This window comes from Rana temporaria, chromosome 1 (genome assembly GCF_905171775.1).
Source record: "Rana temporaria chromosome 1, aRanTem1.1, whole genome shotgun sequence".
Taxonomy (NCBI): Eukaryota; Metazoa; Chordata; class Amphibia; order Anura; family Ranidae; genus Rana; species Rana temporaria.
This window is the reverse complement of record NC_053489.1, coordinates 327,168,843-327,187,392: the sequence shown is the minus strand read 5'-3', so window position 1 is coordinate 327,187,392 and position 18,550 is coordinate 327,168,843. Positions and strand designations below refer to the sequence as shown.

General features: G+C 46.1%; 1 protein-coding gene across 2 annotated transcripts in view; it reads right to left on the bottom strand.

The window, feature by feature from the left end:
- Positions 1–18,550, bottom strand: part of SVEP1 (sushi, von Willebrand factor type A, EGF and pentraxin domain containing 1) — a 503,752-nt gene that overhangs the window by 325,012 nt on the left and 160,190 nt on the right. For both annotated transcript variants that reach the window (XM_040360718.1, XM_040360710.1), the window contains exon 3: positions 14,289–14,465. In XM_040360718.1, the coding sequence (XP_040216652.1) occupies positions 14,289–14,465 (177 nt within the window). The remainder of the gene's footprint in view (positions 1–14,288; positions 14,466–18,550) is intronic.

Here is an 18,550-nt window from a genome sequence, read left to right as displayed (position 1 = left end):
TTTACTACTAATGGCGGCGATCAGCAATTTTTTTCATGACTGCGACATTATGGCGGACACTTCGGACAATTTTGACACATTTTTGGGACCATTGTCATTTTCACAGCAAAAAATGCATTTAAAATGCATTGTTTATTGTGAAAATGACAATTGCAGTTTGGGAGTTAACCACAGGGGGTGCTGATGGGGTTATGTGTGACCTGAAGTGTGTTTACAACTGTAGGGGGGTGTGGCTGTAGGTGTGACGTCATCGATTGTGTCCCCCTATAAAAGGGATCACACGATCGATGAGGTGTGAGGGGTCCTTAAGTGGTTAAAGTGGATTTTGCATTGCATGCAAGGTCCTGCTATTTAGTAGCACCTTACCCCCTCATGTAGAAATTCTGGGTAAAATTAACAAAAGAAGACATTAAAGGGGTTGAAAAGGTGCAATTTTTTTTTTTTGCAGTAATGCAAGGCTTTCTCCCTGGTGTGGAGTGTCGTGACACTCCACATCAGGGAGAAAGCCTTGCATTACTGTGTGGAGTTATAGACAAAAGAACAGGAAGTGAGGACTTCTCAGAAGAAATAAGGACATTTTAAAAGCAAAATGGAAGGATGAGGTAAGTGAAGGAGGACTGCACTAAGGTAAAGGGAGCTATTTAGGAAACAATTATTCACCTTTACAACACCTCAGCATCTGGTTTGCTTGCCAAGGTGAAGGTGACAAGTCTTAAGGCTGGTACACACGGCACTAATATCGGCTGGTTCAACAGAAACCAGCCGACATTCAACCAGTGTGTACAGTAGCCTGCCCAACAGAAGCCGGACTAACATCTGGCTTCTGTCGAACAGACATACTGGAAAACTAGCAGCCAATTGGCATTCGATCTATGGCCACAGCCATTGGGCCAGATTCAGGTAGAAGTGCGGCGGCGTAACGTATCGTAGATACGTTACACCGCCGCAAGTTTTCATCACAAGTGCCTGATTCACAAAGCACTTGCGATGAAAACTACGCCGGCGGCCTCCGGCGTAAGCCCGCGTAATTTAAAAACCGTTGTGGATCGCCGTAACTCCTAATTTGCATACCCGACGCTGGTTTACGACGCAAACTCCCCCCAGCGGCGGCCGCGGTACTGCATCCTAAGATCCGACAGTGTAAAACAATTACACCTGTCGGATCTTAGGGATATCTATGCGTAACTGGTACTATGAATCAGTCGCATAGATACTCTGAGAGATACGACGGAGTATCTGAGATACTCCGTCATATCTCCTTTGTGAATCTGGCCCATTGGCTGCAAGCGTTGACCGGTGTGTTCTGATGGGGGGGGGCAGTCCGGAAGATCTGGGAGATTGCTGTACCAACATCACATAGTTAGTTTCATTCAGCCCGCTTAGTTGAACGAAAAAAAAAAAACTCATAGTGTGCACCAGGCTTTTGATTCTCATCTCATGAGAATGGGCTTCAGCACCATGCTTTTCTTGGATGCCACAAGAAAGTGACAAAAGCAGAACCTAGGTGAGCAGGTCCAAAGTCAGTGTCTAAGGCCGGTCATACACGGGGAAAAAGACAGACAGTGTTGATGCGGAAATCCCTCCTGCCAGGCCATTGTCTTCTCCCAGCGGGGGAGGCAGGGGAAGTCCCCCCCAGGACAAGACAGCGATTGTTGCTAGCGGCTATAGCGGCCACTAGCGATAATCGCATGTAAAACCCACCATGCTGGTTGTACCCAAGTTGATCGATCAATCAACTTGCTACATTTAGCCTGCCCATACATGGTTCGAATCTCAGCTGATTCAGCAGGATTCGAACTGTGTATGCCCTTCCCAAGTTCAATTTATTTTTCTTCTTTGCTGCTTTTTATTTTTACTGAGCATTTAACTTATCACTTTAAGCAAACAGCTGAGATTTAAATATAAAAAGAAGTGGTAATACCATACAAAAGAAAATGCAATTAACTTTTGTGCTGAGGTGAATAGCTCTTATCTGTTTTATTTGTGGTCGGTACAAAAGTAAAAAATGTAGCATGTACTCACAAATGATATGTCAGTATTAGTTCACCGTAAGACTAGAAAACCAAAACATCTGGTATTCATTACAACAAGCAATAAAAGACATGTGTTAAACCTTTCCATTCTGTAGATCCAAAGGAATATATAAAGAGAGGACAACGTTCTCTGATATGGGTGTCTGACATCTTTTGTATGGACAATGCAGGTGGCGTGAAATGAAGAAACACAAAAGAAGTGTTTGTTACTAGTGTCACTTATATATTTCCTTGTTTATTGGCTTTATAGTTTAGCCTGTATTCCAGTATCAGTGATAACTAGTTAGTACTACAGTAGGTGAACCCGATTTTGTGTCAATCTCGCTCTCTTTCTCAGCGAGATTGAGCACCTACGAGCCCCATCGCGGGAGCCAGCGCCGAGCTGGCTTGCCGCGATGGAGACAGAGCCGTCATAGAAGCGACGGGAGATCCGACTTGGATTCCCGCCAATTCTACACGTGTGCGGCGTTTGTTATGAATCCTGAAGGGGAAGTCCCCGCCGGATTTTAAATAAAAATCCGGCATGGGTCCCCCCTCAGGAGCATACCGGGCCCTTAGGTCTGTTATGGGTTGTAAGGAGAGCCCCCCTACGCCGGAAAAAACGGCGTAGGGGGTCCCCCTACAATCCATACCAGACCCGTATCCAAAGCACGCTACCCGGCCAGCCAGGAAGGGAGTGGGGACGAGCGAGCGCCCCCCCCCCCTCCTGAGCCGTACCAGGCTGCATGCCCTCAACATGGGGGGGTTGGGTGCTCTGGGGCAGGGGGGCGCACTGCGGCCCCCCCCACCTCAGAGCACCCTGTCCCCATGTTGATGAGGACAGGGCCCCTTCCCGACAACCCTGGCCGTTGGTTGTCGGGGTATGCAGGCGGGAGGCTTATCGGAATCTGGGAGCCCCCTTTAATAAGGGGGCCCCCAGATACCGGCCCCCCACCCTAAGTGAATGAGTATGGGGTACATCGTACCCCTACCCATTCACCTGCAAGAAAAGTGGTAAAAACACAAATAAACCACACAGTGTATTAAAATATTTTATTTTTCTGCTCCGGAGGCCGCCCCCTGTCTTCTTTATTAGCTCTTTTACCAGGGGGGGCTTCTTCTTTGACGTCTTCGGGTGGGTGGGGGCCGCCGTCTGGTTCTCTTCCACCGCCGGGGGGGTGGCTTTTAAAAAAGCCCCCACCCCCCCGGCGGGTTTCCTCCGGCGTCTTCGGCGGGGCTCTTCTTCTTCCGCTATCCCGACGGGTCTTCTCCGCTATCCGGGGGGTCTCGCCGCTCTCCGCTGTTGACTCGTCGCACCCCGGTTCTTCGTATCGCTGTCCGGTCCCTTCTTCCGTGCTGTACGTCTTCTTCCGTGCTGTGAGTTCTTCTTCCGCGCTGTGACGTCATGTTCTTCACTTCTCTTCTTCTCCCGATGTTGACTCGCCGGTCCTCCTCGCTGAAATGACGGATGCGCGCCTTGCATCGGACCTATATAGGCCTCACAGTCCCATCATGCTCTGTACCTACCCATGTGATACCTACCACGTGGGTAGGTATCACATGGGTAGGTACAGAGCATGATGGGACTGTGAGGCCTATATAGGTCCAATGCAAGGCGCGCATCCGTCATTTCAGCGAGGAGGACCGGCGTGTCAACATCGGGAGAAGGAGAGAAGTGAAGAACATGACGTCACAGCACGGAAGAAGAACTCATCACAGCACGGAAGGAGAAGACGTACAGCACGGAAGAAGACACCGGACAGCGAGACGAAGAACCGGGGTGCGCCGAGTCAACAACGGAGAGCGGCGAAGACAGAAGGAGAACCCCGGAGAGTTGAGAAGACCCGTCGGGATAGCGGAAGAAGAAGAGCCCCGCCGAAGACGCCGGAGGAAACCCGCCGGGGGGTGGGGGCTTTTTTAAAAGCCACCCCCCCCCGGCGGTGGAAGAGAACCAGACGGCGGCCCCCACCCACCCGAAGACGTCAAAGAAGAAGCCCCCCCTGGTAAAAGAGCTAATAAAGAAGACAGGGGGCGGCCTCCGGAGCAGAAAAATAAAATATTTTAATACACTGTGTGGTTTATTTGTGTTTTTACCACTTTTCTTGCAGGTGAATGGGTAGGGGTACGATGTACCCCATACTCATTCACTTAGGGTGGGGGGGCCGGTATCTGGGGGCCCCCTTATTAAAGGGGGCTCCCAGATTCCGATAAGCCTCCCGCCCGCATACCCCGACAACCAACGGCCAGGGTTGTCGGGAAGGGGCCCTGTCCTCATCAACATGGGGACAGGGTGCTCTGAGGTGGGGGGCCGCAGTGCGCCCCCCTGCCCCAGAGCACCCAACCCCCCCATGTTGAGGGCATGCAGCCTGGTACGGCTCAGGAGGGGGGGGGGGGCGCTCGCTCGTCCCCACTCCCTTCCTGGCTGGCCGGGTAGCGTGCTTTGGATACGGGTCTGGTATGGATTGTAGGGGGACCCCCTACGCCGTTTTTTTCGGCGTAGGGGGGGCTCTCCTTACAACCCATAACAGACCTAAGGGCCCGGTATGCTCCTGAGGGGGGGACCCATGCCGGATTTTTATTTAAAATCCGGCGGGGACTTCCCCCTCAGGATTCATAACAAACGCCGCACACGTGTAGAATTGGCGGGAATCCAAGTCGGATCTCCCGTCGCTTCTATGACGCGCTTGCTGGGATGTGCTGTCACTATTCCAGTGAGTGTGAGATGTCGGCGAGATCTCGGCACCCTGTCGCCGAGTATCAGCGCGACGCTGTCGTGCTAAAAGCACAATATCACAAACACCTACTGTACATCCTACACATTCCTTAACATTTAGCAATTGTTTTTTTAATCATTAGGGAGTGTAAAAAAATATATATAAAAGCAAGGGGTAGCTAAGTTACAAAATACTTGTACTTTAACAAAAAGAAACATAATCTAGTTAGAGACTCCCCAGTGCAAGGTCAATTAGCTACTCAAAAATATACAGCAACATTTTCAGATAGGCTGGTCTCGACACCCTCCAATTTCCCCCTGCCCGCTATAACCCGGCGGCGTTCAAGACGAAGTCGGATCCCCGTTCACAGTGATGCAACTTTACAGGAAGTCGCCCCAGTGTGAACCTGTTCTAAGGCAAGCCCCTCCCTCCCACAGGGGAACTCCACGCCAAATTTTAAATAAAAAAACTGCATGGTTTCCCCCTCCAAGGGCATACCAGGCCCTTAGGTCTGGTATGGATTTGAAGGGGAACCCCCTACGCTGAAAAAACCATACCAGACCCTTATCCGAGCACGCAGACCGGTCGGTCAGGAAAGGGGGTGGGGACGAGCGAGCGCCCCCCCCTCCTGAACCATACCAGGCGGCATGCCCTCAACATGGGTGGGGTGGGAGCTTTGGGGCTGGGGGGCGCCCTGCGGCCCCCCCACCCCAAAGCACCTTGTCCCCATGTTGATGGGGACAAGGGCCTCTTCCCGACAACCCTGGCCCTTGGTTGTCGGTGTCTGCAGGCGGGGGGCTTATCGGAATCTGGGAGCCCCCTTTAATAAGGTGGCCCCCAGATCCCGGCCCCCACCCTATGTGAATGTGTCAATAAAAAAACACAGGTTTTTAAAGTAGTTTATTAGGCAGCTCCGGGGGTCTTCTTCCGACATCGGGGGTCTTCTGACTTTTCCCTTTTGCCGGGCACCACTGCTGTCTTCTTTCAGCTCTTTTACCAGCGGGGGCCCGGTCTTCTCCCTTCTTCCGACTTCGGGGGGTCTTCCGACTTCTCCGCTCTCTTCTCCTGCTCTCCGGTTCTTTTTCTCTTCTGTCGGGCACCACCGATGTCTTCTTTCAGCTCTTTCACCAGCGGAGGCCCGGTCTTCAGCGTTGCCTTCTTCTCCTCTTCGATGTTGACTCAACGCTCCCACCCGCTGTAATGCCGGGTGTGCGGTGCGCAAGGATTTATATTGGCCTCTTATGACGTCACAGTCCCAGCATTCTCCGGGTGGTGACGACATAAGGGGGCGGGGTAATTATGTCGTCACCACCCGGAGAATGCTGGGACTGTGACGTCATAAGAGGCCAATATACATTTTTCTTCCACCAGGTGAATGGGTAGGGGTACAATGTACCCCATACTCATTCACATCGGGTGGGGGGGCCGGGATCTGGGGGTCACCTTATTAAAGGGGGCTCCCAGATTCCGATAAGCCCCCCCGCCGCGGGACCCCGACAACCAAAGGCCAGGGTTGTCGGGAAGAGGCCCTTGTCCCCATCAACATGGGGACAACGTGCTTTGGGGTGGGGGGCCACAGGGCGCCCCACTGCCCCAAAGCACCCACCCCCCCATGTTGAGGGCATGCTGCCTGGTAAGGTTCAGGAGGGGGCACTCGTCCCCACCCCCTTTCCTGACCGGCCGGTCTGCGTGCTCGGATAAGGGTCTGGAATGGATTTGGGGGGGACCCCCACGTCGTTTTTTCGGCGTAGGGGGGTTCCCCTTGAAATCCATACCAGACCTAAGGGCCTGGTATGCTCTTGGAGGGGGAACCCATGCCGCTTTTTTATTTAAAATTTGGCGTGAAGTTCCCCCTCCTGGAGGCGACTTCAAGTCGCGTTGTAAGTCGCGCTGAAGTCGCCCCAAGTCGCATTGTGATTCATACTCGAGTCGTGTTCAAGTTGCCTCCCAAAGTCACACTGAAAGTCGTGTTGCCCCTGTGTGAACCGGCGCTAAGGTTTGTTGGGATCTTGTAAGCTCTCTTATGTTTCTAAGTGGGAAACTGACTTGGGCAAAACTTTGGATCAAGCCACCTGGAACCAGATCTGGCTGAACTCTTTAAAAATGCTTCCGGAATATTTTTGCCCAGGAAAATGCTTTTAACCAGGCACTTTCCCCCTTCCTGTCAAGACTAATTTTCAGCTTTTAGCGCTGTTACTATTTAAATGACAATTGCTACACTGTACCAAAACAACATTTTTATAATTTTGTTCCTACAAACTGAGCTTTCTTTTGGTGGTATTTGATCACCTCAAAGTTTTTCTTTGTTTCTGTTACAAAATGTTGTAAATAAGTACGTTTTCTCCTTCACTGATGGGCGCTGATGAGGCTGCAATGATGAGGTGGCACCAATGAGGTGGCACTGATGGGCACTGATGATGGGCACTGAAATGCAGCACTCATGGGCATTGATAGGTTGCACTGATTGGCACTCAGAGGTGTCACTGATGAGCACTGATAGGCGACACTAATGGGCACTGAAAGGCTGCACTGATGGGCTCTTATGGGTGGCACTGATAGGCATCACTGATGGCACTGGCAGGCATTGCTGATGGGCACTGATTAGCATTTGTCTTGGCACTGATTAACATCTGTCTGGGCACTGACTGTCATCCCTGGTGGTCCAGGGTGGCATACCTGGTGGCCATCCAGTGTGGGCATTTGCAGGGGGCTGCACTGATAATCAATCAGCGCAGACCACCCCTGTCAGGAGAGCCACCAATCGGCTCTCCTCTACTCACGTCTAACAGTGTTCCATTTCCACTAAAATCCTTATATGTGAATTGCAGTCAGGTTAAAATCACCATTATACTAACTACATAATAAAAGATAATGCACTTTAAAGTGGACCTAAACTGTATCTGAGCGCTACAAACTAAAAATGCTATTTACCCGCATATACTCGAGTATAAGCCGACCCGAATATAAGCCGAGGCTGATAATTTTACCACTCGAGTATAAGCCTAGGGTGAGAAATGCAGCAGCTACTACTAAGTGGGAAAGAGGGTCAACAATGCCCATCTGCAGCTTCACTGTGCCCATTTGCAGACTCACTGTGCCCATTTGCAGCCTCACGTGCCCATTTGCAGCTTCTTTCTGCCCATTTGCAGACTCACTGTGCCAATTTGCAGACTCACTGTGCCCATTTGCAGACTCACTGTGCCCATTTGCACTAAACACAGCTTATATAGTGAAATACAGTATTTGGAAATCTGTATGACTAATTTGATGTTGAATTGTAAAAGCAGCAGTGTTCTGTCAGATTAGCAAACCTGTGAGATCAGCAGGCTTGCCACTGCTTTTACAATTTAACATCAAAACAGTCAGACGGATTTAAAAACACTGAATGTCACAATATAAACTCTGTTTAGTTGTAAAAATAAGTCTGAAATGCCAGACTCCGGTGGGTGTAACAAGATGTCCGCTTGCCACCTTCTCACTGAATCCTTACTGTGGAAGAGTGCGGGGTGTAGCAAGATAGCAAGATGGTGGCGAATCTGATGAAACACAGAAAAGAGGGTGTTCTGCTGAGAAAGGGCCTCCTCCCCACCTCCAAATGAAAGAAAAAAAAATCATAAGGACTCCTAGGATGTATGGCAAAATTTTGGCCTAGGCCATAAGCCAGGAAGCAACCGAAGAAATGTATAAAAAAAGTTTAAAACAAGTTAATATATCTTCTTATCTATTTATCCACTTCAGCCCGTAAGGATTTGCCCCCATAATGACCAGGCCATTTTTTGCGATACGGTACTGCATTACTTTAACTATGAATTGTGCAGTCGTGCAACGCTGTACCCAAACAAAATTAGTGTCCCTTTTTCCCCACAAATAGAGCTTTCTTTTGGTGGTATTTGATCAGCTCTGCGGTAAAAAAAATTGCGCTATAAACAAAAAAAAGCGTAAATTTTGAAAAAATGTAGGCCAATATGTATTCTTCTACATATTTTTTGGAAAAGAAAATCGCAATAAGCGTATATTGATTGGTTTGCACAAAAGTTATAGGCCCGGATTCACAGACAGCAGCGCACATTTATGCCGTCGTAGCGTATTTCCTGTATGCTACGCCGACGCAGCGCAGAGAGGCAAGCATGGAATTCACAGAGCACTTGCTCCCAAAACTGTGCTGGGTTTCCTAGGCATAAGCCGGAGTAGGTGGAAGTGGGCGTGAGCCATGCAAATGAGGCGTGACCCTATGCAAATGATGGGCCGCGCGCCAGACAGATACGTATAACGAACGGCGCATGCGCCGTCCCGTGGACGCATCCCAGTGCGCATGCTCACAAACATGTCGGAACAACTGCCTAAGATACGCCGGATCACTGCCTACGGCGTGAACGTAACCTATGTCTAGTCATATTCATGTTCAACGTAAACGACTTAAAATACGCCGGCTTGAGTTCCCTGGTGCAGACCTTTGCATGTCTGCTGCTAAGTTACACCTGCTTTATGGGGCTTAACTTTACGCCGGACGTACAACATACGCGCACATCGCGTAGCCTGCGTCGGGCGCACTTAGGTTTGTGAATCGCCGTATTTCCCTCATTTGCATATTTAAATGGCTAAACAATGGGAGCATCCAGTCTAAATGTGCACCTACGCTACGCCGGCGTAGGCAAGTTACGTCGGCGGGTTGAAGCCAGTTTTTAGGCGTATCTTAGTTTGTGGCTCCGGCGCACAGATACGACGGCGCATATTTGCACTGACGCAGCGTATCTCGATATACGTTGGCGCAAGTGCTTTTTTGAATCCGGGCTATAGTGTCTACAAAATAGGGCATAGATTTATGGCCTTTTTACTATGGTATTTTTTTCCTCCGTAAGACACACCTGACTATAATGCCGCGTACACACCATCACTTTATGTGATGAAAAAAAATGACGTTTTTAAAAACGTCACTTTAATTGACCGTGTGTGGGGGAAAACGTCGTTTTATGTCTTGTAAAAAACGACCAAAAAAAATTGAAGCATGCTTCAATTTTATGTGTCGTTTTTCAAAAGTGCACTTTTTACTTCACAGAAATTGACCGTGTGTAGCAAAAAACGTCGTTTTCTAAGACGTTTTTTCATCCACGCATGCCCAGAAGCTACTTATGAAGCAAGCTTCAATGGTAAAACGTGGTGGAACGTAACCTCACTTTGCAAGATCATTGTGAGAAAACGATGGTGTGTAGGCAACTTCGTCTTTGAAAATTGAAGTTTCAAAAACGTCATTTTTTACTTCACAGAAAGTGTCGTTTTTTTTCATCACATAAAGTGATGGTGTGTACGCGGCATTAGACACACCTAGGTTTTAGAGGAGGAAAACAAGAAAAAAAATATTCTGAACCGAATGGTGTACTAAAATATAGATTTTTGGGCGGAGTTCATACCAGACCTGAATGACTTTTTTTTTCCTTTAGAAATGTCATTTTGTGCAGAGACTGTTATAAACACAGGAAACATGCGCCACTTTACAGGCATACTATAGACACCCCCAGGTACAAAATGTAAAGGAATATTTTACTTTTATTGTTTCACTTTAAGCATTATTAAAATCACTGCTCCGGAAAAAAAATCAGTTTTTAAATCTTTGTTTGCATTGATACATGTCCCCTGGAGCAGGACCCGGGTCCCCAAATACTTTTTATGACAATAAATTGCATATTAACCTTTAAAATTAGCACTTTTGATTTTTCATGTTCGTGTCCCATAGACTTCAAAGGTGTTCGCGTGTTTGAACACATTTTTTGCCTGTTCGCATGTTCTGCTGCGAACCGAACCGGGGGGTGTTTGGCTCATCCCTACTTGGGAACCAGATCATTTATATCAACATCAACCCTTTAAGATATCAATACCAGTATATATTCCACTTTTTCTCATAATGTGCAAATATCCTGTAAATACTTGAAAATTATGGAAAGATCTCCTGGAGGGGCCCCAAAAGTTAAATTTTTGTTCTGCTTGAGAACATCTTAGTCAAGTTGAGTAACTGTATAGTCCTGATTTCAAAAAAATTCTCTGAATCAGATTCCAGAAGGAAGTGGTTTTCTAACTAAAATAAGTCATATCATTCTAGCAAGCCCTGAGCACAGAATATTATGTTTTCATGCCAAAGGAAATACAATTTGTTCAGGTTCACACAAAGCTGAATCTAGGCAACAAGTAAAGATAATCAAATAATGTTTCATGCTATAAAGAAATCACTATAACGGTGCTAAGTTCACAAAAGCCCACGCAATATTACTGTTAAAGCTGAACTCCAGGCAACAGCTAAATACATAGTTCAAATACTGTACATATGAGTCACCTGCCAAAGGACGTTTAATCATGGCAGCTACCCGGGACTATCACTGCTTCTTTCTGATTTTTAAAATACTGTTACCTGCACCAGATTAACTGCTTCCTGGATCACCTCCCTGATCACTAGACACAGACAATAATGATGGTTCGTTGGCCAATGACAAAGGCAGAGCAGTGACACAGGGAAATACAAAGCGCAATCACTGAAAGAGGTGTCACTGGTCCTGCTGATGCATCAATCACAAGACTGGCTGACCAGAATTACAAAACCTTGGGAGGGTAAAACAGAAAATATGAATGTATTTCATTTGCTGTTTTCTTAAATATTTGTTTAACTAATTTGTATTTCATCTTTTTTGCCTAAACTCAATAAGCTTTTCAAATGTAGCATTGGGAGGGGAAGGGCCTGGGGCCACAGTGGGCTCAAGAAGGTTGGTCCAGGGGCCTTTAAATACAAAGGACTGTATTTTTCAGGCTGTATTTTAGAGGCATTCAGAGGATTTGGATGCCAGAAAAGGTTTTGCTATTAGGGTAGCCGATCTGTAGAGAATGAAAGGAAGGATGGAAATGAAAGGTAGGACCCTGAGTTATCCTGCCCATTCCTACCTTTAGTTAGTGAGAATACTTTCTGATTTTTCCTATGCACCCTATAGATGCAATTAAACTTAAAGAGGTCCCGCCCCCCTAGTTTGGCTCGTCTGATAGTCTTCTAGTGTTCTGCCTATCACACGAGTCGAACTAGGGGGGCGGTACCTTGCACACAGACCCAGCTCCATGACATACGATACGAGCACCAGAGGACAGAGGAAGGGGAGCGCCGTTTTATATCATTTACCAGGCCTGTGTCTTGTTTGTTTCAACGTCTGTTGCCACAGGTAACACTAGACTATTTTCTGATGTGTTTTTAGCAAGTCTGGAAACGCAGAGCAAACACAACACAGAGTTGTAGCCTACAGCATAGTTTCTAGTTGTCCCTTATTTAGAGTGCCTGTCCCTCTTCTGGAATCAAAACCATTTGTCCCTCATTCCAAAAGGTTCCTCTTTTAGACCTGAAACAAATATACTGTCAATATAGTGTAGTGTTTCAGTCAAGGGAAATGGGTGCTGTGTAATGTAAAGGGGGGCAGTGATGCAGTGTGCTGTGTAATGTAAAGGGGGCCAGAACTGTGGGGTGCTGTGTAATGCAAAGGGGGCCAGTGATGCAGGGGGCTGTGTAATGTAAAGGGGGCCAGTGATGCAGGGTGCTGTGTAATGTAAAGGGGTCCAGAGCTGTGGAGTGCTGTGTAATGTAAAAGGGTCCAGAGCTGTGGGGTGCTGTTTAATGTAAAGGGGTCCAGTGGTGCAGGGTGCTGTGTAATGTAAAGGGGTCCAGTGATGCAGGGTGCTGTGTAATGTAAAGGGGGCCCAGTGATGCAGGGTGCTGTGTAATGTAAAGGGGTCCAGAGGTTCAGGGTGCTGTGTAATGTAAAGGGGTCCAGAGCTGTGGGGTGCTGTGTAATGTAAAGGGGTCCGGAGCTGTGAGGTGCTGTGTAATGTAAAGGGGTCCAGAGGTGCAGTTGTGGAGAGGGGGTACACAGTAGTGACAAAGAGATATTGAAAAATGCAGGGGGCACAGTGGGGTGTTTTTTACATTTTAACGTGGGGGGGTGGCGCTTTTAACCCCCGCTAGCGGTCGAAGAAAGGGTAAAATGCGACTGTGTATCGCCGCTGCCGAAGCGCGCCCCCCCCCCCCCTGAAAAAATTTCAGCGGACGCCCATACTGTGCTGGGAATTTTTTTGTTTGGTAGTGATGTGTATTTCCCTTCCATGTTCACTTTACTGTATAGGCCAGGTATAGGTGGTGGAGGTGGTTGCCACATTTTTGTACAGTTGGTGGAATTGGGTGCACGGGATGCCTTTGTGGCCATTGTGCTCTTGCTGGACATCACGGGCATCCCTGTACCTTTAAGGTGGGGTGGGTTTCCTCCCCTCCTTTCATATATTCATTGTTATATGTGCTCCCACTATGGGAGGCTCTGGAAATTTAGAATTAGAACTGCAGTATATACGAATGTCCCTTGGTGTGGACACTGCAGCTTTTTTTTTTGTCCACATTTATTTTGATATATACATAGTTTACATATAGTTTTATGCACATTGCACTTTAGTTTCTTGGCACTGATGGTCACTATACACTACATGTTTGTGATGAATGTTGCCCTTCCATGTGCACCTTACTGTATAGGCCAGTTATAGGTTGGGGTGGTTGCCGCTTTTTTGTGCAGTTTAAATGCAGCCTCAAGGTCACCTAGGAGACTTTGAGGTAGGAGTAGGGAGAATACTTATACTTATAGTACAGATATATTTCTAGATGTCAGATTCTGAACTGCTAACTTAAAGCAGACCTTCAGTCATTTTGTTGGATAGTAAAACATTTTTTTCTGCCAGTAAATACCTTATACAGCCCACTTCCCGTTTCTTGGCTGGTCATTAGCCTAGGTTTATGACAACATGCACAGCTCTCTCTCTCTCTCTCTCTCATTCTGAGAGTTTGCCAGGAAGGGAGAGGGGGGATGAGTCATAAGAGGGCCAATGAAAGCTGCAGAGCTGGAGGCGTGCCTCTGTGTGTCTGTGTAAATCTAGGAAGTGAACAGGCAGCAGCTTCAGCTGCCCACAGTTAAAATGGTTGCAGCCAGACTTAGTGTAGGGAGATTTCTGCAGCATATTTGGCAAGTGCAGAATCAGAGTACATATAAAATAATATACAAAGTGGTTGAAGGGAAGCTTTAGAATGGCAAAGATGTTTTTATTACAAATTATGTCAGCAGACTGCAGTTCCTCTTTAAATACTCTTAACAAAGAATACACCTATATCATCAAGCATGTTTAATTAACCAGAAAAAGTACATTAAGACTGACTAATGACTACCAAAGATCTTGCATCCGCAATCTGTCCAAGGCAGAAAAGAGGATCTCATATATAAAAACTTGATCAAAGCACCCAATCAATTTCTTGGTCATTATGTGTAATGGAGGTTAGAAAATCAAATTTAAAACTGAATGGGCTGCTACAAAAGTCACCTATATTTTATTGCCATTTAAATTTTTATGCATAAAATGCAATGTCTCTGTAATGTGTTTTAGATGCTGCTGGATTACACATAAAACAATGTATGATGGGACAGTAATAAGCACAGGATTCACAAGTTTTAATTTGAATTGCCAGTATAATGTCTAGTTTTATATAATTTCATGTAGTACTCACCCGTGCATTCATACTGCAAGCCTTTTCCATAGTATCCTTTTTCGCAAATGCATTCATATTGGCCAGTGTGGGTACCACACTTACAACTTGCCATAACATCACAACAATCTTTTTCAGCGTCACACAAATAAGAGCAATGAGATATGTCTTCTTGAATGTAACTCCCAGAGGGTAGATCTGTAACCAGAAGAAACAAAGATAGTTTTAATTAGGGATGAGCCCGATGTTCCAGTCGAACGTAAGCTTGACTCGAACATCGGCTGTTCACCTGTTCGCCGAATAGCAAACAATTTGGGGTGGTCGCGGCAAATTCAAAACCCGTGGAACACCCTTTAAAATTCTATGGGAGAAATCTAAAGTGCAAATTTTAAAGGTTAATATGCAAGTTATTGTCATAAAATAAGTGTTTGAGGACCTGGGTCCTGCGCCAGGGGACATGTATCAATGCAAAAAAAAGTTTTAAAAACTGAATTTTTTCGAGAGCAGTGATTTTAATAATGCTTAAAACAATAAAAGTGAAATATTCCTTTAAATTTCGTACCTGGGGTGTGTATGTATAGTATGCCTGTAAAGTGGCAAATGTTCCCGTGTTTAGAACGGTCCCTGCGCAAAATGACATCTCTAAAGGAAAAAAAGTAATTTAAAACTACTCATGGCTATAATGAATTGTTGGGTCCCGGCAATACAGTTAGCCCTTCAGGTCTAGTATAGATATTAAGGGGAATATTAAGGGGAACCCTGCGTCATTTTTTTTAAAATTGCGTAGGGGCCCTCCTCACAGTCCATACCAGACCCGAAGGGTCTGGTATGGATTTTAAGGGGAACTCCGTGCCAAAATTGAAAAAAAATAGCGTGGGGTTCCCCCCAAATATCCATACCAGACCCTTATCTGAGCACGCAACCTGGCAGGCCACAGGAAAAGAGGGTGGAAGAGAGAGCGTCCCCATCCTGAACCGTACCAGGCCACATGCCCTCAAGATGGGGAGGATGCTTTAGGGTCTGGACCCCAAAGCACCATGTCCCCATGTTGTTGGGGACAAGGGCCTCATCCCCACAACCCTTGCCCCGTGGTTGTGGGGGTCTGTGGGTGGGGGGCTTATCGGAATCTGGAAACCCCCTTAAACAAAGGGGACCCCCAGATCCTGGCCCCCCATGTGAATTGGTAACGGGGTACATTGTACCCCTACCATTTCACAAAAAAAGTGTCAAAAATGGTAAAAAACACAGCTTGGGACAAGTCCTTTATTAAAAAAAAAGCAAAACAAGCAATGTACATCCATTCTCGAGCAGAGGATACGAAGAAAAAAAAGTGATAAAAAAACGCCAACACAATTCACCTCCATGGGTGGTACCCGTCGAATGACACTACACCTGCCGTGACAGCTCTCAAATAGCTGAGGGCGAGGGCCACCCTTAATGTGCGCTGATAACCCCACCCCCTCTGAGGCCACAGGGGTTTCACGTGGCGTCAGAGGGGACGGGGTCACCCATGACGCTATGGGGAAAACACAGGAAACCCCTGTTGCGTCAGAGGGGGGCAGGGTCACGTGACCCATGGAGGCGGATCGTGTAGGCGTTTTTTTTTCTCCATATACTCTGCTCGAAAATGGATGTACATTGCTAGATTTTTTTCTTTTTTAATAAAGGGCTTGTGTTTTTTACCATTTTTGACACATTTTTTTGTGAAACTGTAGGGGTACAATGTACCTCGTTACCAATTCACATGGGGGGCGCGGGATCTGGGGGTCCCCTTTGTTAAGGGGATAAGTCCCCCACCCACAGACCCATCAACATGGAGACATGAGGGCATGTGGCCTGGTACGGTTCAGAAGGGGGCGTTCTCTCGCCCCCCCTCTTTTCCTGGGGCCTGCCAGGTTGCATGCTTGGATAAGGGTCTGGTATGGATTTTTGGGGGGAACCCCATGCCATTTTTTTTATTGTGGTGCGGGGTTCCCCTTAAAATCCATACCAGACCTGAAGGGTCTGGTATGGATTTTGAGGGGTCCCCTACGCCAATTTTTTAAAGATTTTGGTTCGGGGTTCTTCTTAATATTAATACCAGACCCAAAGGGCCTAGTAATGGACTGGGGGGAACCCATGCTGTTTTTTTCAATGCCTTTTATCTGTATTGCCGGAACCCAACAATTCATTATAGCCGTTAGTTTTAAATTACTTTTTTTCCTTTAGAAATGTCATTTTGAGCAGGGACTGTTCTAAACACGGGAAAAATGTGCCACTTTACATGCATACTATAGACACCCCCAGGTATGACATTTCAAGGAATATTTCACTTTTTATGTTTCACTTAAAGCATTATTAAAATCACTGCTCCCAAAAAAACAGCCGTTTTTATGACAATAACTTGCATATTAACCTTTAAAATTAGCATTTTTGATTTTTCACGTTTGTGTCCCATAGACTATAACGATGTTCGCGTGTTCGAACAAATATTTTGCCTGCTCGCATGTTCTGGGCCAAACCGAACTGGGGGGTTCGGCTCATCCCTCATTATATATATATATATATATATATATATATATATATATATATATATATATATATATACACATATTTTTATATATATATATTTTTTTAATTTCTATGCAAAAAGTATTTCCACATGGAGGTCTGAATACATTGAACTGATGTTTGTTTATGGAACATAGTGATATTGGGAAACTGAATGGAATCAGATAAACTATGGGCATGGTGGATCTGTGTGAAGAAGTGAACAGCCTCATATGATACACCGAGATGAAACAAATCTCCAGGGGCGGACTGACCATTGAGTCACTCGGGCACTGCCCGAGGGCCCCATGCCACTAGGGGGCCCCATCAGGGTTGCCAGGCTCAGTAAAACCAGGGACAGTATGTAAAAATCTGTGTTTTTTTTAGATCTGTCCCTGATATGTCCGAAACTGACATGCTTTTAATGTGAATATCCCAAGATTTTAGCTGCACTGCCTCCTGGCGTGGTGGCCATCTGTAAGCCAGAGGGGCCCCATAATCTTCTATTGCCCGGGGGCCCCATGAGTTGTCAGTCCGCCCCTGCAAATCTCCCTATATACGTTTTACATGTATATCTGCCATCTTTCCTTTCTACACTCGTTGGAAAGTGCAGATCGTGTTACAAATCTTTTTTCTTCTTTCAGCAGCACATATGGGTGGGTGTGGAGTCTGGGCTTACACTGTGTGGGAGCTGATTAGAGGAAAGGCACGCCCCCTTCCACATAGGCAGAGGAAGGAAGGGACATGCAAAACTGTATTCTGAATAGATAAAATCTCTGCTAATCTACCTCTAAGCTTCCTGCCAAACACATATTTTCAGCTGCTGTAATCTCATGTGTCGTAGAACTTGTCAAAAGTGACTCTGCTGATAACAGAGGAGCAGAGCAGCAGAAAGACACAGCACTTAGAGCTTTGGAGAGAGATAAGTAAACACTACAGATATAGGTGCCTAGGTCACATTTCATGAATGGGTTTTACAACCACTTTAAAGTGGAAGTAAACTCTCCTTTTTTATTTTTACCTACAGGTACACTTATAATAAAGCTTACCTGTAGGTAAAATTAATATCTCCTAAAAGTGCACTGTTTAGAAGATATTATAGCAAGCAACAGTCAGTGACAGTTGGCACATGCACTCTGAAGGAACAACTGGCCTGTGGCATTCCTTCAGAGCTGTGAGCTGCAGCCAAGACTCCTGCATGCTTGTGCGTGAGTGACGTCCACATGGCTCAGCCAATCAAGGGGCTGCAGCACGCAAACCCGAAAGGAAGAACGGGTGAAGATGGAAGCCCTGTTAGCGGTGACAGCGTGCCACTGGAAGGATTTGTTTCAAGGTCAGTCTTTCATAATGTGCTAGCATGCGATGCATACCAGCACATTATGGCTTTACCTTGCAGGGAGAACGGTATTCTATCCAGAACTTTACTACCACGTTAACTTGTATGCATTTATGTGTACAAAATATGCCTGATTCTAGGTCTGCTTTAAAGTCTTTGATTAACAATATTTTTTCAAAAATATATTATACTAATTCCCTTTTTCACCATATCAATTTGTTGTTTTTTTTTTGTTTTTTTTTAAATGTCTATAAATTCAACCCAATAGGAATTAAGTTATATTAGGTTACAATTACTTCTTAAAGTGGAGTTTCCATCCCAAATTTTTTTTTTGCATTATTGTGCTCATTAGACCTAAAAAAGTAAAAAAATAAAAAATATATTTTTTTTTTACTCATCTGGAAATGCCTGTTGCTAT